Source organism: Chamaea fasciata, unplaced genomic scaffold (assembly GCF_029207755.1).
Source record: "Chamaea fasciata isolate MVZ Bird 193981 ecotype frontalis unplaced genomic scaffold, bChaFas1.0.hap1 SCAF_2, whole genome shotgun sequence".
Taxonomy (NCBI): domain Eukaryota; kingdom Metazoa; phylum Chordata; class Aves; order Passeriformes; family Sylviidae; genus Chamaea; species Chamaea fasciata.
Genome location: NW_027094087.1, coordinates 1226029 through 1250266, shown reverse-complemented (window position 1 = coordinate 1250266; position 24238 = coordinate 1226029). Strand labels below are relative to the sequence as shown.

Here is a 24238-nt window from a genome sequence, read left to right as displayed (position 1 = left end):
CTCTGGCTCCGTTTTTCTTATTCTCACCTTATCCGTTGCCTCTGGATTTTTGCCTTGCAAACAGCCAGTGGAGACAGTCCCCCTCCTTAGCCCACCAGAGCAGAGGATCTGCCTGAGCCAGGAGCCTGGGGAGGTCTGAGCCTCCCTGCCCTCCAGCTGTGGCCCCTGAGAGGGCTCTGGGCAGGCTGCGGGGGATTAAAGGGGTTTGGCTCCCCGTTGTCCTTGTATGGGAATTTGGTTGGAAGCAAACGTGTAAGAAGCTGGCCAAAAGGAAATACTCAGCGTGACATGTCAAAGCAGATTTTAATAAATGTTTACAAACCTCCTAGCAGCCAGGAGGGGGAATAAAGAGGGAAATAAATGGAGGAAAGGACAGGTTTACTATTTAAAACTTCTTTGATCCATTCCTACCCAAAAGAACAATCAACTCTTACTCATTTTCCTCAGAAAGAGAGACCTCTAAGAGTCTGCGGGACAGGGCTGCATCATCCCGTGCGGGAGCAGGACCTTCCCAAATCCGGGATGAGGTCTGTGTCACTGTGGGACCCGGGTGGCCCTCAGGGACAAGGTTTATCCTCCCAGTGGCAGCTCTCCATGGATTGTTCTGCTGACCCTGCTCGGGGTGAGGAGCAGAGCTCCTGAGCACCAGAGCTGGGAAGGGGAGAAGTTTTCCCCCTGCCCCGGCTGAATTTAGTGAGAGGACCCACCTGGTGTCTTCTCCAGGGCGATGTGGATTCGAAGAGTGAACAATTCCCAAGGCTCTGCCCAGGCCTCTGCTCCCGTGCTTGCCTTGGCACGGGGCCACGGCGTGAGTCACAGGCCACCAGCTTTTTGTTTAATGTCCCCATTCCGGCTCTGCCGACTCGCTCGGAGGGAAGTTAATTCATAAACCCAATCAATATTAACCACCCGAGGAGGAGGAGGAGGAGAAGCCAGGCCATTTGCCTTCACCGCCACACCAGACATCCCTTTAATGTTGCCTGCTGGTGCAGACGCGTCCTCCTCACTGCTCCTAGGGTGATGATGTGACAGCCTAGGGCAATGTGACAACCTGGGACCACACGATAATCACAGCACCTCTGTGACAGTCCCAGGACCTCTGTGACAGTCCTAGAAGCAATGTGGACACGGTTGTTCTCTCCAGGCCGGGCACACCAACAAAATTCCTGGGAATGTGAGGGAGGAACACAACCCCCCGGACCCATCAGCTTGGAAGGTGCCCAGAGGAGCCGGCCTGTCAGCACACAGGGGAGTGACACGGGGATGTCCCTGACACCCGGGAGCTGCCCCGTGTTGATGCCTGGCAAGGGACGAGCACGGAGAGGAGGGAGGAGCAGAGCTGCTGGGACACAGAGAGAGGGAGAGGGAGAAGAGCCAGTGGAGGAACACATCCAGGAGCTGGCAGGGTGGGAGCCAAGCCCTCGAGTTGTGCTGGTTGTGTGCAGACTGAAAGCCTCGAGCACACAGCAACACGGGGAAGTGCTGCTCTCTTTGGAGCTTCCCAGTCTGGGAATGGCCAAACCAGGCCATTGCTGTGTGGGCTCATGGGCCACGTGGGACCTCTAAAATCCCAGAGACGGGGACATTTGGACTCTCATCCTGGAGGAGATGGGATGCAGCTCAGCCCCAACTCTGGAACCGAGCAGAGAGGCACGTTCCAGGTGTGCCAGGCCGAGAGGAGACCACGAGGTGTGCCACGCTCAGAGGATGCTTAGCCAAGGGGGGTTTGCACCTGCTCTCATCCTGGGGGAGAAAACCGGCATTTCCTCTCATGGCTTGGTTAAAAACCAGATGTCCAAGTGCCTGGAAAACAGAGATTTCATGATTTGCTTAATTACAGCCGCCTGGTCTCAGCCCGTCTTGGCCTCTGGAGGAGAAGGGTGGGATAAGTCATGCTCAGAGCCACGTGTCAGGGACAGAGCCCACCACAGCACATTCCAGAGGCCGTGCCAGGGCTCCTTCTGCAGCCACCCTGCTGACATGAGCCCGTTTGGACCAGCGAGGCCCAAGCCCAACCGCTGTTCCTGAGGGGAACACAGCACCTTCACCTCCCCCTCCAGCGGGGATTTGGAGCAGGGCACAGTCACGTCCCTGCACAGGAGATTCCCTTGAACCTTCCTGGAAACCCAACCAACCTCTTGTCCGCCATTCCCGTTATTTTTCTGGCTTTATTTTAATCCCCTGTCTGTTATTGTTCGGTTTTCCTTTGAGCAAATTTCTCTGAGTGTCCAGGAATAGAAGACGCATCAGATAATAACGGGAAGGAAGTGAGAATGCCTAGGATTACTGGATATATTAAATCAAACCCATTTCATCATTTTCTCTGTTTGTGCCAGATTTGTCTGGGTATTTATCCCTGAAGTTGGAGGAGTCACCACCCTGCTGAGTTCAGGACTCTTGGTTTGACGTGCATGGAAAGAGGGTGACCCAGGCATTGGCAGCTCCTGGCCATAATAAGGGGATTTAAAAATAATAACTTGGACTAGAAAAGAACAGAATAGAACCTTATTTGCAGGAAAATGATTTAAAAAACAGATTCAAGAGGCTGAAGCACTGCAAGAGGTGCCGTGAGTGAGGTCACCCGCTGCTCCTGAGCCTGCCAGCACACGCAAGCTCCAGGGCAACGGGCTGATCTTGTTTCCCATCAGATTCCCCTCCTGCCTCCCTCCCTCCCTGCTGGAGTGCAGGACTCCGCCAGTGCCTTGGTTTTGCAACACATCCCCAACGGGATGGACCTGCTCGAACATTTTTGGCTGGGGCAGGTCTCAGGTGTCCCGCATGGCACAGGACGGGCGGGTGGAGGGGAGGAGGGCCCTGCCTGCTGCTTTCTCCTGTGGGATGCAACTCCCCAACCCTCTGTTGGAGGGTTTTATAGCCGCGACCTGGAAGTTGAAAGCTGGGCGTTGACTCTTTCGTGCAACTGGGGAAGCTGAGGCACAGACTGGGGTGAGCACAGGAGCTCCCCAGTCCACCCTGTCACTCCCAGCAGTGACAGGCACAGACCTCCTCGCTCAGGATGGTTTTACACCCCCCTAAAGATACCCCTGACATCCATATCAGCATCTCCTGAGCATCCCTGAGCACGTCCTGGCCACACTCCTGTGCTGGACAGGCACCACAATACCACCCACCCCACAAAACCCCCAAACACGTGCAAGCCACCACATCAAAGGAGAAGGTTCAGCAGCCGTGCCTGGTTTAGCCCAAACGCAGACAATTGACGGCCAGGACCCCCCAGGATTGCATTTTCCTTGTTATGGTTTCCCCCCCGGGTGTTTGGATGAAGTGTCTGGGCACTGGCTCTGCTCTCAGCTTTGTTTAGAAGGTGCTGCCAAGGTAATGCTGCTCCCAGCAGTGCAGCACGAGCACCACGTCCCTGCAAAAAAAAAAACCCAGCCCATCCTGGGAAGCTGTTCCTGTCCCCCTCCTCATCCTGGGCTCAGAGCTGGTCCCAGACCCCTGATTCCTGCTCCCAGTGTTGCCCATAACGCCAAGCAAATCCTACAGAGAGCCCTGAATGGGTTTGCAGGAGCTTTGAGCCCTTCTCTGCTTGCACAGGAGCAGATCCAAGGGGTTTTCTGGTAGATTAGGTGGGGGAAGAAATGGAAATAATTCCCCTTTGGGAATGGAGGACACGGAACTGTCCCTCTGCGGGAATGCTCCTGGTAAAACCTCCAGCAAGTCGTGGTTCAGTCATCTCCCAGCAAGCAGAGCAGAAAAACCTCTTATCCCTGAATCAAGGGGTATCGTTACCTGGGATACCTCCCAAATCTTGCTGTAAAATGTTACCATCACGTTTGGTTTAGCTCAAGCACTGGTGGAGGCTTTTTTTGCCCACCTGTGAACGAGAGAAAACTCTGACTCAATTTTGCCTCCTTTTTGTAATTCTGCTCTTCCACCGAGAAAGGAAGAAAACAACAAAATGTTTTTCTTCTTAAGAGACCAATTCTTGGAATTTTAAAAAAAAAAAATAAATCACTTGGGACATGCCTTCCCCTTTCATCTTCTTCAAGAGCACGGCGTGGTCTTCTGAGAAGCAGAATCGAAAGGGAGAAGTGAAGACATATGAGTAGCCCCCACGGAAAACATCATCAGTGATGCCAGACATGAAACAGAGGGTTTGTTTCCCGAAATAAATGTCCAGTTTGGTTTCCTCTGCAGTGGAAGGAACAGGGAAGTGTGTCTTAAATATTTGATGTTGTGGCTGGATGTGATGCACCCACCCGCAGGAAAAAGAGAGCCAGCCCAAGACTTGGGCAGATCCCTGCATTTTCCTGGGAAGCGAATGATCCATGCTCTGAGTTTGAATTCCTGGAAGGCTTTGGTCCCTCTGGGATATGCCTCATGCCTTGAAGTTATTTTGGATTCTCGGGAATCCCCAAGACCCCATCCTTACAGCCCTTTGGCGAAGGGATGGGCAAACTGAGTCAACAGCGCTGCATTTAATGGTGTTAATGAGAAAATAATTTCAATTGATCTGAAAAATGACTTAAGAAAATGCCTTAAAATTCCCATTATGGAAATGCACAGACTCGTTGCACAGACTAAAAATTGCACATCAACCCACCTGATGATGGGTGGTTCCATCCATGCTTTGGAAGTCACGCGGAAAATTCCTTGTTGCTCCCAGAACTGAGCACAGGGTTCCTACGGAGGCAACAGGAAGTTGCACCAAGTAGTTTTCAGTGTAAAACATTTCACTTGCGCTGCACGAGATTCCTGGCGAAATTCAGCCATCTCGTCCTCGTGCTGTCTCCACCCATCCATAAGATCCAAGTGCTGGGTTGCCCACACAAAAACCAAAAGGGGTTTTCAGGATGGAGGGCAAGGAGCCAAAGGAGGGATTGTGGCCAGCCTGGAGGCATTTGATTTCCACTCAGCCGTGAAAAATTCGGAGATGTCCCCACCCCAGATCCCAGCTCTGTCCTCCAAGAGGGAAAGTTGACCACAAATTGTGAAGGTTCAAATTGTGAAGGTCTGAATTGTGAAGGACCTCTCATGGCAGTGGAGGGTGACTAGCTTCTCCACCTCACAAATCCAGCAGTGAGAGGACTTGTCTGACTTCACCCCAGCTGGCTGCACTGCTCTGACTGTGGTGAGCTCTGCTTGCAGCCAGAAGGTGCAGGGCTCCATCAGAGTGGACCTCAGGAGATGAGACTTTCTGCACCAAACACCTTCTCTGCCAAAAATCCAGGGAATCAAAAGATTCTGGGATAGCTGATGTCCACTGAGGAGTCTGGGGTGATCTTATCCTCTGAGGTGGTTTAAAAAGAGAAAGTTGTCATCAAACGTGACTTCCTCATGAGCAAGCTCAACCAGATCCTTCACGCTGGCAGGCCGGAGTTGTCAGGACATGAGAGATTAACTCCATTTCCGTTATAAACAGCTTTTAGATGTAATGAAATTCCTCATGCAAGACGTCTCCGGTCTGGTGAGACGCGGCGGAGCCCGAGGCAGAAGGGACCCAGCCTGATCCCTGCATGTCTGTGCTGGGGAACCACCTGAGAGCTCTGAGCTCCCCACGGGGACAGCCAGTGTCTGCTGGTGGGGACATCCCAGCCCCGAGGCTCTCACAGAGCTTCAGCTCTTGAAAAATGCTGCTTTTCACCTCCAAGAGGTTCTGCAGCCGTTGAAAGGCCACGGTCCCCGTTCCAAACTGCCTCCCTGGCCTTGAGCGCAGATGCTGCTGTCTACATCCAACCGTCCTGGGCTCTGCTGGCAGCTGGAGGGCTGGATACCGGTGGGAAGGTGCAATTACCCCCGGGAGCAGCGGTGGCAAAGGTCACCTACACTCAGGAGCTAATGCAGTTACTGGCAACATCCAGCCGGAGGAACAGAAACCAGGGGCTCGGAAACTCAAATCCAGCCACCGTGCCAGGCCTTTTTGCCAAGGATTAATTCACTCGGTCAGACTCCAAGAGGAACCCAGGCTAGTCCCTTTCCCCGCTTATTTTTCCCAGTGATCCTATCGTGTGAATAAAAAGAGGTATAAAAACAACGCTTCGCTTGAAATCTCATTTTTTTAGACCCAGTTAGTGCCTGCAAATTTGCCTCTCCCATCCCTGCTCAGCCCCCGAAATGTCATTTTGGGGGATTCCCCATTAATTCCAGGTGCTCTAGGGCTGGGCTCCTGGCTCAGCGGAGGCGTTTGGAGCTGGCAGGCGGCCAGGAGCCGCTATTATGTTTTCTGTTTTTTAACACTCCCACCACTATTTACAGTGTCCCCACAGCGGGACAGCCGGCTGCTCACCTTGGGGACCTGCAAGGACACCGGGAGGGAGGAGGACACCAGCCTTCCCCAAAGCCAGAGGCAGCACTGGAGGTGGGAGAGATGCCCTCACTGTCATGGGGGGGGATGAGCTGCATCCATCCTCAGCTGCATTCCCCGGATGCTTGCGGGAAGTCCTGGGCTCCCCATCCCAGGACGTTGGGCTTGTTTGCACAAGGCGCGTTTTCTGGGGAAAAGCACATTTCCCCCCAGTTTTCCTCTCCCCTTGGAGGCTGAGGGAGCGGGGAATTTCACAAGGGCACCGAGCCATCGCCAGCCCAACCCCACAAGCCCGGGCAGCCCTGGGATGTGAGGGGTGGCTCCAGCCTGGCTGTGGTTGCAAATATTTGTGTCAGATCCTGCCAGAGCCCATCTCTCCCGTGGCCACGCTGCCCAGCTTGGCCGTGGGCTCACGCCAGGATCGATGAAAGCCCGTGTTGTCCACGGCAGCAGCATCCAGACTCCTCTTTCCACTTCACCATGCATTCTGTACAACCCGAACCCTCTCACGGCATGTTTGGGCACTTGCTCAACGAGGATGACACTGGGGAGCCCCCCCGGAGGGAGTTCCATCATCTGGGCAATGCCTTCGGCACCTCCTTCCCTTCCACGTCCACCGAGACCCACCACAAGCCCCCCGAGAGAAAGCAGGGAATAATTCTGGAGGGCTCCCAGGGAAAGGAAGGGTCAAGCCCGTCATCCCGCCGAATGCCAGCATCCCAGCGCTGTTTATGCATCTGCCGTTCCATACCCAACCCTTCCCCCCGGGGTTCTTTGCCTTATTGCTCTTTAATAGCCCTACTCAGGAAGCGCGGAGCCTTGACCGCCTGGTTAATGAGTACGGGAGGCACCGAGCCCTTCGGCTGCGAGCCGGTGCCGCGGGGAGACCCTGTCCCCGACACCCCGGGCCAGGACAACCCAGCTGTTCCCCAGTGCGTGAGCATCCCACCCTGTAAACCCCAATTCCGGGGCTGTCGGGAGCCCCCCGACGCCCGCTTTGATACAGATGCTGGCCCAAGATCCTAAGCCAGATGTTTGCCCGCATGCTGCCAGCCCCCAGCCCAGCTGTTTGTCCCCCCGGCCTCGCCCCAGCCCAGCTGTGAGCCCTCCCCAGCGCCCCCCGGGCGCTCCCGCAGGTGCCGGGGCGGAGCGGGGCGGCCCCGGGGCGGAGCGGCGGCGGCAGCGGGGCGGCTCCGAGCGCTCCGTGCCGCGGGCTCCCGGCGCATCCCGCTGCCGGTAAGTGCCGCGAACGGTGGGAACGGGAGCAGCCCAACCGGGCCGGGATGGGACCCGCCAGGGGCAGCTTAGGTTGGGAGCCTAAAGGGTCAGACCCAGCCGGGCAGGATGGGATCTTGGTGGGTCAGAGTGGACCGGGCAGGATGGGGCTGGACCGGGCGGGATGGGGCTGGAAAGGGCAGGATGGAACCCCACAGGGTCACGGTGAACCCGCTGCCTCCCGGCGCATCCCGTACCGGGAGTTCGGGACAAAGCCGAACCGGGAGAGAGGATGGAATTCAAGTGTGTCAGAGTGAAGCTGGGAAGGACGGGATGGGACTGGACCGGACAGGATGGGACCAAACAGGGTTAGACCCGACTGGGTAAAATGGGACTGGACCGGACAGATGGGACTGGACCGGGTAGGAAGGGACCCGACAGGCAGGATGGGACCTCACAGTATCAGAGTGAGTCCGCTCTTCCCGGCACATCCCGCTGCCGGTAAGTGCCGCGAATGGGGAGGGGGGTCGGGACAAGCCGGACCGGGAAAGGATGTGATCCGAGCGGGTCAGAGGGAACCGGGCAGGATCAGACACGAGGGAATAAGGCTGGACCCGGCAGGATGGGATCTAACAGGGTCAAACCAAACTGGGCAGGATGGGGCAAACTGTCCAAACAGATCCAATTGGACTGGGGAGGATGAGGCAGCACAGGAGAGAACGGGGTCAGATCCAGAGATCTGGGATTTGAGGTGATCCCAGAGCCACTCCAAATGGAGGCTGCCCGACTTTGCTCTTGGGGAGGTTTGGCAGCTCTTCCCGCGGAGAAGGGCTCAAAATCCCACCGTGATCCCCCTGTCAGGGCTGGCACAGGGTGGATTCTCCCCTGTCCCTCTGCTCCCGCGGTCTGGGGTGCCCCGGGGACGCGCCTGCATCCCTCAGGCATCCATAGGGATCAGCCCCGTGCCAGAGGTTGTTTTTGCACATAAAGGTGCTTAAACCTGCTCGAGGGACCTGGTTTTCCTTGGCACCTCTGCAGTGTGTGCCGGTAGCCTGGCTTCTACCTTTTATATATATATTTATATGTATTTGTGCATATATACATCCAGAGGTATAAATATGTTCCCACAGACGAGCGTGTCTGCACAGACATGTGTGTAATATAAATACATTTTTGTATACATGGATGGAGTTGTGTATCAACATGAGTGTGACTCCGTGTGCTCAGGGACATACATTTGTGTATAGGGGTGTAGAAGTTTGTGTATGTGTCTGTGTGTGTTTGAGTGGAGACATATATATTTATAAATATTTGTGTGTGTGAGTGGAGAGCCATAGATATGGTTGGATGTAGTGAGATATTTATGTAGAGAGAGGTGTATTTATGTACAGAGGTGTATGTTTGTATTCATGTTTGGTTTTGTGTTTGTATTTCCGTGCACAGGGGTATAGGGCAGCTGAGACTGGGAAAGCTCATTGCGCCTTCCCTGTCCCCTTAATCATTCCCTTTCCAGAAGGGAATCGCAGCCCAGGTTGCCCAGAGCCTCCCTGAGGTGCTGATTTAGGATGGGGCACCAAATTGTGGGAAGATGAAGGTGGTCACCCAAGGACAGAGTGGCTCTGCCACCACCCTGCGCCCCACTCCCGACAATCCATGTTTAGTACCCCAAATTTCCCGATGTTCTCCCAATTTTTCCACATGGTTACACCCTCAGGCCTCACTAAATGGAGATTTCCCTCAAAACATCCAAGCCTGAGTCCCCCCTGGGCAGATGAAGATATTTTGGCACCAGCCAGGAGGTGTTTGGGGATAAGGATGTGGTGGCTTTGGCCAAGTGACACGCAGGATGGAGCATCCCCCTTTTCATGCTCTTTGAAATTCGCTGAGCTGGAGCTTTCACTTCCACCCAGCCCAACTTTCCAGCCCTGCCAGCGAGCCACAAAGACCAGAATGGGAAAGATAAACCATGGAGGAAGATTTCCAAGGGAGGAAGTCCTCCCCCACATCCTATGCGAGGGCAGCAACCTCCAAAAGCTTTTCCCACTGTGTGCAGCTTGCAGAATCCCCCTTCAAGTCAATAGCAGGGTGTTAATTACAGCTAATTCCACCGGAGAAGGGCTAGCTTTGAAAGCAAAGAGGTTGCAGGGGGCACGTGCAAGGGGAAGCTCACGGCTGCTGGTGATTATTTTTAATCTCTTCCCCATCTGGCCACAGAGCAGACCCACTTCTCTCTCCTGGCCCTTGTTCCTCCTCTGCAGGCACCTTAAACCTCTGGGATGAGGGTAACCCCATCCTGACCCCTCCTAACACCACAGGCACCCTCTTTTTTTTTTTTCCCCCCTGAAAGTCTCATTTCCCAGTGGATTTCAGCCCATCACTGTGGTGGCAGGGCACCACCTCCTATGGATTCGGGAGGTGCCGACACCATCACCCCGAGAGCTGGCAGGGATTCCCATGATGGGATTTTGGGGGGAGGAAAGGGACTTTTGGGATAACCCACCTGGGCAGACAGTGAGGTAGGAACATGCCCTGGGCACAGAAACTGGTTGAGGCTGAGGGTCTCAGTGTGGTTTCATTAATTGGTTTCATTAATTGGTGGGTGCTGGCAGACTGTGATTGGGGGTTATGAGCAGCTGCAGGCCCTGGATACAGTTGGGACGGGGATTCTCCAGTGTCTGGCTTTTCCCTGGGATCAGGAGGGGTTTTTCCTCCTCTCCTCCACTTTCCCATCCCTCCAAACCCAGCAGTGGGGCTTTCAGTGCTGTTTCCCCCCTTAAAAAGAGGGGTTTTCCCTCATTTGTCATTTTTTGGGAGGAATCCCTTCTTTTTTTGGCTGCTCCTCCTTTTTTTGGGTGCCCTCCATAACTGAGGGCCTAGGTAGCTTTGGGCATGGCCTGCCAACATCTCCAAGGGGTGTTTTGGGGGAAAAAGATGTTAAAAAGGGGTTTAGGCCACGCTGATTCACTTCAAACTCAGTGTCTGTGCCTCAGTTTCCCTTTGATTTTCTGCAGCAGTTGGACAGCTGCAGCATCTTCTCCCTCTTGGTGCCACAGCGCCAGGGGACTTCCCGGTCCCAAAATCTCCCCACACGTGGAAGGAGCCGAATAAGAGGGAAGCGAGGCAAAAATGGCAGGAAGACTCAAAAAGTGAGGGAAAAAGCAGCCAAAAAAAACGAGGCGAAAAATTCAAAAATTACATAAAAGACCAAATAATTCATAACGGCTCCCTGGCACCGGTGGGCAGGAGCACGCCCTGCCCTGGTGGCACCTGTGCCGTGTCACAGCCGGGCAGTGCCACGCAGAGCCACCCCAGGCGGCCCCGTGCCCACCCTGCCAGCCGGGTTTCTGTTCCCCATTTCCCTGAGGAAACGCTGCTGCCCAGAGGAAAGGGAAGTGCTGCTCAGCGGGGCGAGCACGGCACCCACAGATGGGCAGAGAGCGGGGTCCCAGCAGGAAGGAGGAGCTCCCAGGTCCCCCCCTTCCCTGCCACCGTGTCCCCAGTGTCCTTGGCCGTGCTCCTGTGAGCACACGGAGGGTGGCAGAGGTTCCCGTTGGGTCCTCCCAACCCTGAGTCCCCAGGGAGGTTTGGGGTGTCCCAAGGGAGCTTTGGGGGGGGTCCCAGGGGATCGGGAAGTTCACAGCCCTGGAGCACTTATTGGCTTGGAGGTGGGAGAGGTGAGTGCTGGGACTGCTTGGGGTGACGCTGGGGTGCAGTGGGGCGCTCAGTGGGGCGCAGGGGGGCTCAGCAGGGTGTAGGGGGGCACAGTGGGATGCTGTGGGGTGATGAGGAGGGACTCAGATAGGGTGCGGGGGGACTCAGCAGGGTACCAGGGGGATAGGAGGTACGTGCAGCAGCAGGGGGAGTGATTCACAAGCCCCAGAATTGTGTCCCCAGCACTGTCACCATGGCTGGGCTGTGCTCTGGGGACCGCTGAATCCCCAAACACCTGAAATGAGGGGGTACAAGTGGCGGGGTGGCCCCTGGACACGTTTGCCTCTCTCTTTCCCTGGTGCCCTGCGCCCCACGCTCCTGGCTGGAGCTTGGCCACCTCCTCCCTGCCTCAGTTTCCCCTTCCCAGCGGCCACCCTTTTCCAGGCAGGTTTGTGCCCAGGGCGGCAGGGGACGCGGGGGGCTGACCCCGTGTCCCCGGCCAGGGCTGCCGGCAGGGCAGGGAGCGAGGGGAGGGAGGAGAAGCGGCTCTCCCGGACCGGGCGGCACCCGCGGGCGGAGCCCGGGAGAGGCGGCACGGCGGGGACAGGGGGTCCTGCGGCTTGGGACCACCTCTGTGCCTCCGAGGAAAGCAGACCCTCCCGCCCTGCTCAGAGCAGCCCAGAGGACGCTGGCTGGGCTCTCTGAGCCCACGAAACTAAAACAGCTCTGGGGTGGTTGTCAGCGGGGCCGTCACGGGCTGGAAGCGCCCACGAGGGTCGCGCCGGGCTCCGTGCCGGTGGCATCCCCGGGCTGAGCCCGGCTGGCTGCAGGGCTTTGGCACCCCCTGCAGAGGCGCAGGAAGCCGTGCCGGCGGCTACCGCCGCATCCTGCCGCGATTTCCTCTGCCCGGAGGGGGCTTGGCCTTGTGCAAACCTTTCTGGGGGGGATAAGTGCCGCGGGAAGTGGAGCTGGGACGGTGGCGAGTGTGGCCACCGCGCTGTCCTGTGCGGTCCCACTCCCTCTGCCTTCAGCTTCCCGTTGGACCCCTAAATCCATCACTGTGGCTTGGAATCATGGAATCACAGGAGGGTCTGGGTGGGAAGTGACCTTAAAGATTCCTTCCAACCCCCTGCCGTGGGCAGAGATACCTCTGTCCTGTCCCGCCTGGCCTTGGACACTTCCAGGGATGCCACAGCTTCTCTGGATAGCCCAGCTCTCCCAGCTTAGCTCCAGATCTTGGGTGCAGCTCTGGGGCCTCCTCTGGACTCTGTCCAGCAGCTCCACATCCTCGTGCTGCTGGCCCCAGGGCTGGGGCAGCTCTGCAGGTGGGGTCTCACCTGGGCACAGGGGCAGAGGGGCAGAATCCCCCTCCCCTGCTGCCCACACTGGGGGATCAGCCCAGGGCACAGAGGGTTGCACATGACTGCACATGGCTGGGTCATGTCCAGCTTCTCATCCACCCTAAACCCCCAAATCATCCTCAGGGCTGCTCTCTGTCCTGTGTGGACACTGGGGACACCGGCACACTTCAGGCCCCAAGCTGCAGAACACTGGTCCGGGTTCATCCTGTGAGGGCGTGTGTGACCCCACGCAGAGGAGTCACCAGCTGTCCCCTCTGACGTTCACAGGTGCTGTAGAGGGGCCACACCAGCAGAGGGGACACCGACGGCTGGGAACACCGCCATGGCCAACCTGACAGCCGTGAGCACCGGGAGGAACTCGTGCACCTACCACGAGGAGTTCAAGCAGGTCCTGCTGCCCCTGGTGTACTCGGTGGTGTTCGTGGTGGGGCTGCCCTTGAACGCCGTGGTCATCGGGCAGATCTGGCTGGCGCGGAAGGCGCTGAGCCGCAGCATGATCTACATGCTCAACCTGGCCGTGGCCGACCTGCTCTACGTCTGCTCCCTGCCCCTCCTCATCTACAACTACACCCAGAAGGACTACTGGCCTTTCGGGGACTTCACCTGCAAGTTCGTGCGCTTCCAGTTCTACACCAACCTGCACGGCAGCATCTTCTTCCTCACCTGCATCAGCGTCCAGCGCTACCTGGGCATCTGCCACCCCTTGGCCTCGTGGCACAAGAAGAAGGGCAAGAAGCTGACGTGGCTGCTGTGCGCGGCCGTGTGGTTCATCGTCATCGCCCAGTGCCTGCCCACCTTCATCTTCGCCTCCACGGGCACGCAGAGGAACCGCACCGTGTGCTACGACCTGAGCGCGCCCGACCGCTCCGCCGCCTACTTCCCCTACGGCATCACCCTCACCTTCACCGGCTTCCTGCTGCCCTTCGTGGCCATCCTGGCCTGCTACTGCAGCATGGCCCGCATCCTGTGCCAGAAGGACGAGCTGATCGGCCTGGCCGTGCACAAGAGGAAGGACAAAGCCGTGCGCATGGTCATCATCGTGGTCATCGTCTTCTCCATCAGCTTCCTGCCCTTCCACCTCACCAAGACCATCTACCTGATCGTGCGCTCCTCGCCCGCGCTGCCCTGCCCGGCGCTGCAGGCCTTCGCCATCGCCTACAAGTGCACGCGGCCCTTCGCCAGCATGAACAGCGTCCTCGACCCCATCCTCTTCTACTTCACCCAGCGCAAGTTCCGCGAGAGCACCCGCTACCTCCTCGACAAGATGAGCTCCAAGTGGCGGCACGACCACTGCGTCACCTACGGCTCCTAGGCCAGCACGAGGCCACCTCGGTGCCACCCAGGCACGGAGCGATTCCGGCTCTGAGCCCCACGGAGCGGAGATGGCCTCACCGGGGACGTGCTGGAGGAGCGGAGGATGGCGTCTCCCAAGCTTTCAGCACCCTCAGCCCATCTCCGGCCTGCAGTGGTGCAGTATGAACCCCATCACAGCTCCAGCGTCCTCTCCCTGGCTCGGCTGTTCACTTGGAGCAGCTCAGCACCTCGGTGGCCAAGCTGCCGATGCAATAAAAATCCACTGGGACCATGGAGAACAAGGTGGGACCGTGGAGGACACATCCCTGGCTCAGGATGAGCTGCTGGGGGATGATTTGTCCTCATAGCCAGTTAAAAATTCCCAGATGGGGACAGTCATGCGAAGGCTGGGGAGGGTTTGGTTCAGCCCGTACCATGGGGCCGTGTGTTCCTCCAGCTCAAGATCAGTGCCATGGGTGGTTTTTGTGTAGCACTGGGACATCCCTGTACCCCAGCGCCCGGAATGGGGACAATACCAGGCTCACTGTTATTGCTGGTGGTGCAAAATGGTGGAGGAGCGGCCCTGGACAGACTGGGAACAGGGAAAGGGCAACTGGGACACTCATGCTGGGCTTCCCACTGAAGCCATGCCCATGGGCTGGGTTAGGCACAAGCCAGCAGCATTGTCACCAGCCTGGGGACCTTCATCTGAGTCCAGCTCCCTGCTTAGCCCAACAGCCCAAACCTGGCCCATCCTGGTGTCACTGGTGCCCTGCTGTGACCTCCTAACCAGGATCCACCACAATCAGAAGCCAGCACATGTGGACACAGTGCCCGGAGCTGGGAGATGCGTGCCACAGAGAACTGCCTCGTCACCAGTGTCCTGGCCGTGTCACCATAAATCCCACAGCTGGCTTGGCCTCTCCACAGGGCTGGGCATTGAGCTTTGCTCCCACAGCCTCTGTTGGGATGCTGCTCCCTCTCCTTGCAGCGAGGAGGGATTTGCCAGGTGGATGCACCACTCATCGCTCTGCAAGTCTTCTCTAACGTATAGGATGTATAGAATTAACTCCCTGCTCTTTCTCAGATGGGTGTATACACCCACTGTATGTACAGACATAGAATATATCCGAGCAGAGGGAGCTTTGTGGCCCAGCACAGGCTCTGCAGTGCAGAAATTCTCTGCCTGAACACAATATATGTATCCATACAGTGTATATATATATAAATATATCCATGTGGATAACTGCGTTTTTCACGTCTGCTTAATAATGATCACACCTAAGCGGATTTAAGTAATTTCCCTCAAATCTCCAGGGTTGAGCACCCCTCCAGCTTGGCTGGCCAAGCGTGCAGCTCCATCCTGGCTTGCTCCCTGCAGGTACACAGCGTCTCCCTGGGTACCTGGCCACCCAAGCATCCAGTGCTGGCAGTCCCCGTGTGTCTCCTCGCTGTCATGAGGACGAGGAGACAGTCCAGAATGGTCACAGGCTCTTGGATGATGCTCAGAGATCTCAGCATCACAGCTGGACTGGAAAAGAGAGGGATCCTGCAGCAGCATTATAGCTCAAACCACCTGGTTTTGCAGGAGCTGTGTCCCTGTCCTGACGGTGACAATGACTCTGGGCTGGGGCACAGAATGTGATGGAGGAGGCAAAGGCAGCCCTGTCCTTTCCCCTGCTCGGAGCTCATCCGCGCCCAGATCCTCTCTGATGCATCTTCGGGGCCCTGCAATGGAAGGGCAAAATGCTGAGGGGGGCTGCGAGAGCGGCGGCTGGAGGGACAACCCCAGCCTGATGTCCCCATCTCTTCCCAGACAGGAGGAAGTGGACGGGGTGGGGAGGGCCGGGCCACGCCATCCGGACCCAGGAGAGGGCGCAAAATATTTAGATTTGGAGAAATCCGGCTGATCCGTGGGTGTCCACCTGGCTCCAGGGAGGGAGGGAGGAGCCCTGCACCATCAGAGCACCCAGTGCCTGGAGAGGACCCGTGGGAGGAGGTGGCGGGAAAACTCCAACCACAATAAAGCTCTGAGGGGGAAAAAAAAAATTAATCAGCTTCCAAAAAGCCTGGTGGTGGCTGCAAGGGTTGCATGGGCTCAGGTGGTCACATCCAACAGCCTCAGGATGGTGTTCCTGATACTGGAATCACCAATCCGGAACGTTTTTAAGAGGAGGGGACACACAGAGCTCTCTTTGGATCTCACCATGTCCTGCCCTGCCCTGGGGTCCTGCCAGCAGTTCCCATGGCACCGCCGTTCCTGGAAGCCAGGGTGATGGGAGTAAAGGGATGCCTTGGGAATGGGGCGAACGCTTCAACAAATCTCCTTTGCTTGCCAGCTGCTCAAAGCTGAGGAACAGCTCCTACAGAACCCAGCGGGGATGACGTGCATGGCTCTTCCCAAAATGCCAGCTGGGGGGACATCGTGGGGACGTCATCCTCACAGCCAGGAGACACCCAGGCCTGGGGGAAGCAGGGCGGAGGGTGGGAAGGGAGAGGCAGGGAAGGAATACTTGCCGGGGTGGAGCATCTCACGGCATCGCTGCGGGCGCTTTTTAGGTCCTGAAAAATGCATTGACAGGAGGTGTCGGATTTTTATTTTTTTTCTTCCCCCTTTTTTTTTGTGCCTCGGGGTCAGAGCCAGCAATATCTTCTACACGGCCAGGACACCTCTCCAGCCCCATCCATGTCTCCAAGGCCACAGCTCACCCACCAGCCGTCCCAGCCACCTTCATTTTTCACATCCCCAGCGATAAATCTGCTGGCTCGGGGGAAAAAAAAGGGTTATAGGCTTCAAATAGCAAGCGCTGACAAGCGATGCTGAAAACCCACGATGAAGTCTGTTCACGGGGCAGTGCCTCGCTGGAGAGCTCTGCGAGCTGGGAACAAGGTGTTCTCTCTTCCCCAGGATGAGCTGCAAAGCAGGGTCTGGAGGAACCTGCTGCAATGGGAAGAATCTTTCTCTGGCACTCACATTTTTGATGATTTATCCTGTTTCCCCCTAAAAAGAAAAAGGTGGGAAGGGATGGAGGGAATCACAGAATGGCTTAGGTTGGGAGGGATCTTAAAGACCATCTAATTTCAACACCCTGCCATGGGCACCTTCCACTATCCCAGGGTGCTCCAAGGCCTGTCCAGCCTGGCCCTGGACACTTCCAGGGATGGAGAAGTCACAGCTTCTCTGGGCACCCTGTGTCAGGGCCTCCCCACCCTCGCAGGGAAGAAATTCTTCCCAAAATGCCACTTAAATATCCCCTATTTTAGTTTAAAGCTGTCCCCCAGTCATCTATCACTATCTGACCACGTAAAAAGTTGCTCTCCCACTTTTTTATAACCTTTCTTATAAAAGATAAGGGGGGTGAAGGATGCTGGGAGTGGGGGGTGTGGAAGAAAGGATGCAGGGGGTAACGAAGGATGCGGGGGGGGGGGGGGCGATGAAAGATGCAGGGGGGTGCGAGGTGCTCCTGCTTAGCCTGGGAAAGAGTTCAGCTCTAAAGCCGCCTTCCTCTCGCCCCACTTCTCCCCTCCGAAAAAAAAAAAAAAAAAGAAAGAAAAAAGAAAGAAGAAAAAAAAAAAAAAAAAAAAAAGAGAAGAATTAAATAAATAATTTTTTAAAGGGAGCAAAACTTCAACCCTCCCCCTCTGCGGGAGCAAACCCCGCCTCCGGGGAGGAAAGTTTATTTGAATGCAACAAATAAAAAAGCAGGGGGTGAGGGAGGAGGAAAAGCCAAAAAAAAAAAAAAAAGAAGGGGTGGTGGGGCGGGGGGGAGAGAGAGAAAACAAAGCGGGAGGGATGCAGCCCGCCGGCAGCCCGGAGGAGGAGCGGGGCCGGGCGGTGCCTGCGGCGGGGCCGGGGCCGGGGCGCGGCGGCGGCGGGGCCGGGGGGCGGGCGGAGGCGGCGGCGGCGGCGGGGGGGCACCGACAATGGCGGAGGGGGGCAGCGGCCGGGGGGTAGCGGCGGCTCGGTGCCTCCTGCCCGCCTCCTCCCCGCCTTCCTCCTCCTCCTCCTCCTCCTCCTCCTTCTTCTTCCCGGGTAGGAAAGTTTCAGCGCCGATCGCGGAGCAACAACCGGGCCGGGCTTTTGGCAGCCTGGCCCCGTCGGTACGGCAGCTTTCGCTTCGTTTTACCGAGCCGGAGCCGACGGGCCCGGTTCATGCCGGGGCTCAGCCGCCGTCCCCGGCTCCACCGCCGCCCCCGCCGCCGCCGCCGTCGCCGCCGGGCCCGGGGTTAAACGCGGAGCCGCCGCGCTGGCCCAGCGTCCCGGCGATGCGGAAACTCTTCGGGGAAAGCTGCCGGCAGCCGACGGCGGCCACCGGGAATGGGATGGGGAACGGGAGCGGGAGCGGGAGCGCCCGCGGAGCTCCCCCGCCGCCTCCGCCCCGCAGCCGCGTCCCGCACCCGGCGCTCCGCTCTCCCCGCGGAGCTCCGCCGGAGCCCGGCCCGCATTCCTGGCATAACTCGACCAGACCGCAACCACCCTCCTCCTCCCCATCGCCCCGCTCCAACGGGGACGATGAAGCCGCGGCGGCCCGTTCTCCCCGCGCCTCCTCGGGCAGCGAAGGCGAAGGGCAGAGCGCTGCCCACCGGCCCCGCGCCGCACGGAAGAAGAAGAAGGAGGACGCGGCGGATGGCGATGCCGAGGCCGAAGGCTGCGCCAGGGTGGTCCCCCGCCACCCGCTGCCCGTGGTGGCCCGCGTCTCCAAGGTGAACATCCTGCCCTTCGGCAGCCCCGGCGGGTCGCGCGGCAGCAGTCGTTATTCCAGCACGGAGACGCTGAAGGAAGAGGAGCAGTTTGGAGTCTGTTGGCCCGGCCAAGGAAGGACTCTCCAGGCAGGTTATGGTATCTATCGGTCGCCCAGTTTCGGGGCCAGCGATGGCCTGGCGTGGGGACAGCCGGGGGTCCGCGTCCGCCCCAAGCTGGCCCAGAGCGTGGCCAAGGCAAAGCCGGACTATGGGAGCGAGAGCCTGCACCAGCCAGGGCTGGAAGGGGAGCGGGCCAAGCACCGCAAGTCCTTGTCCAACCCCGACATTGCCACCGAGACCCTGACTCTCCTCAGCTTCCTCAAATCAGACCTCTCAGAGCTGAAGGTGAAGAAGAAGGGGGTGAGGATCGGCCTGGACGTGGGCTCCGACGGATGCTCCGGCGTTGCCAGCCCCTCCCCGGGCAGCTGCGGTGCCGCTCATCCCCAAAACCGCTGGGCGCCGGGCGAGCGGCCGACGCTCAAGGACCTGACGGCCACTTTACGTCGCGCCAAGTCCTTCACCTGCTCCGAAAAATCCGGGACACGGCGGCTTTTCCTACAGAGCTCCATGAAGCAGAGCTCCTCCGAGCTCCTTCTGGCCGCTACGGACAGCCAGGACCGGGTGGCTCCAGGTGGGGGACAGCAGGGGGACGAGGATCCTGTCCCCATGGTCATCCAGGACCAGTACATCCAGGAGGCGAGGCAGGTGTTCGAGAAGATCAGCAGGATGGGTTCCCAGCAGGACTACGGCTTTGCTGCCGAGCAGAAGGACAGCGGAGGTGTGGAGGGCGCCGAGGTGGTGGCACCGATGGGGACGACGGACGCGACCCTTCGGGGGCAGGTGGAGAGCACGCGGTGTTTGAAGGACGTGGAGTTGGAGGAGAGCCTCGCTCACAGAAAATCCGTGGAGGAGCTGTCGGGTCACGAGTCGAGCGTGACGGACGAGGGCATCGTCACAGAGCCGGAGCCCATGGGGATGCCCTTCCAAAGCCTGCGTGAAGCTGTGGACGCCTGGATGCTGCCCGGTGCCGCGCCGGCAGCCGGCGACTCCGAAATGCCGCTGCCAGCTCGCCCGGCGGCGGCGGCCGAAGACCTTCCAGCCGGCAAACCCGAGACGCCCAGCACCCCTGGCAGCCTGCGGCGCCGACGTAAGTTCCCGTCAGCGGGCGCCAATGGGATGGAGGGCGGCAGCGAGGGTGGCACCGAGCCCTACCGCTCCCTCAGCGACCCCATGCCTCACCGGAGATGCTCGGTGGCGGAGGAGGCCAAGAATTTCTCCGTCGACAGCAACCTGCTGGGCTCGCTGAGCGCCAAGGCGGGCATCCCCCAGCCCGCCGCCATCGCCGGCAGCGCGGGCAGCGCGGGCAGCGACCTGTCCCTGGGCAGCGATGGGCCCCGGGACTACAGCAGCCTCATCCGCACCATCGTCAGCCAGCCCGGCGCCATGGCCAAGCTGGGCGATGACAAGGCCAACGGCAAGACCATCAAGAAGAAGTCGCTGAGTGACCCCAGCCGCCGCGGCGAGCTGGCGGCCGGCGCCTTCGAGGGTCCCGGTGAGGCCATCAGCGAGCTGGAGCCCAGCATCCCCCCGTCCAGCAGCGAGCCCATCCTCTCGGCACAGCCGGCAGTGCCGGGCGCGGGCCGCGGCTACGGCTTCGACCCCAAGCTGGCCGAGGTGCTGTCCCCTCGCATCGCCCGCCGCAGCTCCAAGAAGCGCTCCAACCGCGCGGCTCACCAGGAGAACCAGCCTCCCCCAGCGCCCGCCGCCCTCGCCAAGGGCCGCCCGGCCACCAAGCACATCCGGCACACCAGCGAGCCCGCCACCTTCGTCCCCATCACCGTCCCCGAGCCGCTCGTCCCCTCCGGCCACCACGGCCACCTCCCTGCACCGGCTGCCGGCCGCTCGCCTGGAAAGTCCTTCCCGACCCTCCAGCCTCCTTCTCTGGAGGATGTCACCAAGCGGTACATGCTGGCCCTCAACTCAGGTGACACGTCCCCCAGTGCCGGGGATGGACCCCGCTCGCCACCCGCTGCCCCACCGCCCCGGCTGCCCCGCTGCTCGCGGCTGCCCGACGAACACGGCCCCAGGACCAAGCCGCAGGTGGTAAGTGCCCATCCATCCTAAAAGCACCTTTGTTTTGTGGGCTGCGCGACCCATCCAAAGCACTGGTGGCCTTGGGGTCTGTCACGTGTCCCTTGCGGTGGACAAATTCCCATCGGCAGAGGCACTGCTGGATGGCCAAGAGCCCTGCCAGCCCTTTCCGGTGGTTCCCCAGGGGATGAGCTCTTGTTTGTTGGGGCAGGGCTCTCCCTGATAAAAAGGCGATTTTTGGATGGCAAAAAGCAGTTTTCCGGTTAAATAGCACCACGTTTTGGTGGAAAACGGTTATATATATACATAAAAGTATAAAATTTTATGTTCATATATAACATCTCTCAGTGATGCTATAAGGTACTGATAAATTGACCATCCCTGAGATGCCCAACCAAAAATTGCCTTTTCCTTGGCTGGGAAGGCTTAAACGATCCTTCTGCTTGGGATTCCTCATGTTACACCCCTCACCGAGCAAATCTGCATTTCCCCCTCCAAAAACCACCATCCCTCTACTTGGGATCGTGAGCATTGCCATGCTGGTGGGTGGGAAAAAGGGGGAAGAATGTTTTTGTGCGTGCACTGAATGTTTGCTCGACGGGTGAAAGTTTGATCCTCTCTGGGGAAGAGTTGGTGCAGCCTGGGGGATGTGAAGGTGCTCTGCTCGCCCTGAAGCGCGGCTGCGTGCTTCGGGATCTCTCCTGGGATGGGTTTTTTGGCATTGCTGGCCCCTTGGCTGTTGTTTGAACGTGGACTTGGGTTCCCATCACTCCGGCTGCTTGTGCCGGGAAGGGCTTGGAAGCATCACCTCCTGCTGCGGCACAGCAGTGCCAGCACCCACGGGGCTTTTAATAGCTCTGGGAGAAGCCCAGAAATACCCGTTCCCGCGGGGGATCTGCCGAGAGCTCGCAGGAATGATGCTGGCAGGGCTCTCTCCCCTGCTCCGATGCCGGTTGAAGAGGATGGGCTGGACCATTCCCTTCCAGCAGCCGCCGGCAGCCAAGCGTGAAGTCCCCGGGGCTGAGCCCGGCCGTGTAACCCTTGCTGGCCGGGGCGGAGAGCCCCATGGAGCAAGGCTGCTTTTCTTTGGATCCTCCCAAAATCCAGATCCCTGCAGCATCTTCCCCCCAGGATATTCTCTTGGGGTCTGGCGTCCTCCTCGCAGGGGGGTCCAGCAGCCCTGCAGCATCATCATCCCCAGGAGGTTCTCCTGGGGTCTGGCGTCCCCACAGCATCATTCCCCCAGGTTATTCTCTTGGAATCCATCCTCCCGGCAGCAACATTCCCCTCAAAATATCCTCCAGGGATTTCTGCTCCCCATTCGGCTCCTTCTCCCGTCCCCACCGCCAGACAGCAACCGTTGGGGGCTGAGGACAGGGATGGCCACTCGTAGCCACTGTGTGAAACATCCTTGGGGGATGTTTGGGGTGAGTTTGGCAGCATTTTTTGCCTGATGGACCAGTTTAGGTTTAGTTTTTTGTCCCCTCCGTTGACGAGCTGAAGAGTGCTGTGAAACCATCGAGCGTTATAATTAAAATGGGTTAATGAGGAACCTCCTGGAGCTTTGGCCGGTGCCACCTTGGGAACATTGGCAGGTCCCCAAGATGAGGCTGCGCACCCAGTGGCATTTCTAAATAATGAATATGTTTAGTTTATATAATATATGGTTTATCTTAATAATTTATGGGAGCTATTGCTTACTCAGGCAGCTCCCTGTGGTGTCCTGGGGCCGGTACCTGATGGCCCCAATATCAGGGATGCTCTGCTGACCCCACACCCCCAGCTCTGGTCTGATCCCAACTTTGGGATGATTTGGGGTGGGCTTTTACCAGCTGGGAGCCCTGTTTGGCTGAGCATGTCCTCAGGTGGATGGGCCAGAGGCTGAGGATGCTGCTCCTCACCTTGCCTGAACCCTCCGGCCTCGGGGAAGAGGGTGCGAATTTTCCCTTTTAAGGGCAACACCGTAGCTGTATCTTCAAATCTCCCCCCTGCCTTGGGATTTCTTTGTGCTCCAGCCATATCCTAACTGAAACCAGGATTTTTATTTCTCCTTTTGATTTATTGGATGGTGGAGCCGGGATGTTTTATTTCAGATGGCACCAGCTTTGCCTGGGGGGGGTGGAGGGGGACCGAGCTCTGCAATGGAGTTGCTTTAATCCTGAGTGAGAGCACCGAGGACCGGATATAACTTGGCACTGGGATGGCTGGCTGGGAACAGGGATTTATGTGCTCCCTGACCAGCAGAGAAGAAATAAGCTTGACTTTTTGCTTTTAGATTTTTTTTTCCCCCCTCCCTAACTCAGTGGAAAGGGCCAGCGTTGCGAGGCTCTGCGTCCCTATGGGGAAATGGTCACCTCCGCTTGGGAATTCTGGGGGATGGGAACCTCCGTCTCCTGTCATGGTGGTGATGGTGAGACGGTGTCCACCTCCTGCAGACTGTGCTGGGAAGGGATTAATAACGGGCTCTGGCACCTCTGGGGTGCTGCTCCCTTAAACTATTCTCTCCCGAAATCTTTCACCCTCTTTGGGTTGAGTATCCCTGCAGCGTCATCCCCCCAGGATATTTTCCCAGCTCCCATGGTTTGGTGGCGGCTTTGGCAGAGGTGCATCTGACACATCCCACCCAGAGAGGTAACATGCTGTTCTCCCTCGGGGGCAGCACTGTTTGTCCTGGGTGCTTTCCAGCAATTCTCCATGGGGCTGGAGCCATCCAATTCATCCTGGGTGCAGAAGAGCTCCTTCACCCTGTGCCTCATTCTGGGTACCAGGCTTTTAATTCCTCAGGGGTCGCTCGCAGCACATCCCACTCCGGCAGATCCTGTGGGAGAAAAAAAAACCAACCCAAAACTCAAGATTTTTTTTCCTGCTGCCAGCGTCCCAAAAGCTGCTGGAATGGGCAGCACACACAGGCACATGTGTGTACGCCCATGTGCTGCCCCACACAGCCTAGCAGCAAGCCAGGATGCATTCGGGATGGATTTGGGATGGATTTGGGGTCCATTTGCTGCTCAGTGAAAGTCTCAGCGGGATGCCAGACTGGCAACCCCTTGGATCTTTCTTCCCCCCCGCGGCTGAATCCGTCCGGGGATGGAAAATTAGGTATGTTCTCTGTCGTGCTGTGTTTGTTGACTTAGCGGCGCTTGGGTTAAACAGGAAAATATTGATTTAAATATAGCACCTCTGGGGAGCACGGGAGTCGTGGGAACGCGGCCCCCGGCGCCCCGGCCGCTGCCTTCCCCACCTGCTGGTCCCGGAGCGGAGCGGCCGCACCCCGGAAAAGCCAGCAGGGATGGAGGGGGATCCCGGAGGGAAACCGGGGTCATGTTCCCAGGGACGCTTGCGTAAGCCACCCCCCTTCCCTCCCCAGCTCGTCCCTGATCCTCCAGAAGCTCCTCCTGGCTGTGGGGACAGCTCAAAGGCCGGATCCATGCACTGGCCGTGTGTTCCTAAAGTTTTTCATCTTTGGATTTAGTTTCCCTCCATCCCATTTCTGTGAATCCCCATAGAAACCAGGTGTGGGGCTGTGGCTGGGGCCTGTCTCGGTTTTTTTTTTGGTGTTTCTGGAAATCTGAAATTGAAGCAGCTGCAGGGGAGAGGTGGGAATGGGCAAATCTTG

The 24238-nt window shown here is 58.1% G+C and overlaps 2 protein-coding genes across 4 annotated transcripts in view; both read left to right on the top strand.

The window, feature by feature from the left end:
* Positions 1-7658: 7658 nt before the first annotated feature.
* P2RY6 (pyrimidinergic receptor P2Y6) lies at positions 7659-14998 on the top strand. Of its 2 annotated transcripts, none has more exons than XM_066207535.1 (2): positions 7659-7984; positions 12763-14998. In XM_066207535.1, the coding sequence occupies exons 1-2, from the start codon at positions 7872-7874 to the stop codon at positions 13805-13807; spliced, it is 1158 nt and encodes a 385-aa protein (XP_066063632.1). In that variant the 5' UTR covers positions 7659-7871; the 3' UTR covers positions 13808-14998. The 2 variants fall into 2 exon arrangements, with proteins under 2 accessions (XP_066063632.1, XP_066063640.1); XM_066207543.1 differs by lacking the exon at positions 7659-7984 and adding an exon at positions 11118-11157.
* A 2713-nt stretch (positions 14999-17711) lies between these two features.
* ARHGEF17 (Rho guanine nucleotide exchange factor 17) overlaps positions 17712-24238 on the top strand; it is a 29260-nt gene continuing 22733 nt past the window's right edge. For both annotated transcript variants that reach the window (XM_066207523.1, XM_066207513.1), the window contains exon 1: positions 17712-20634. In XM_066207523.1, the coding sequence (XP_066063620.1) occupies positions 17713-20634 (2922 nt within the window). In that variant the 5' untranslated portion in view covers position 17712. The remainder of the gene's footprint in view (positions 20635-24238) is intronic.

Excerpts from the sequence above, each read along its gene's own strand:
- P2RY6 (XM_066207535.1), top strand. The coding sequence starts at position 7,872 with ATGGGACTGGACCGGACAGATGGGACTGGACCGGGTAGGAAGGGACCC. Across the intron at positions 7,985-12,762 it reads CCCGGCACATCCCGCTGCCG|GTGCTGTAGAGGGGCCACAC; the intron begins GTAAGTGCCGCG and ends TGACGTTCACAG.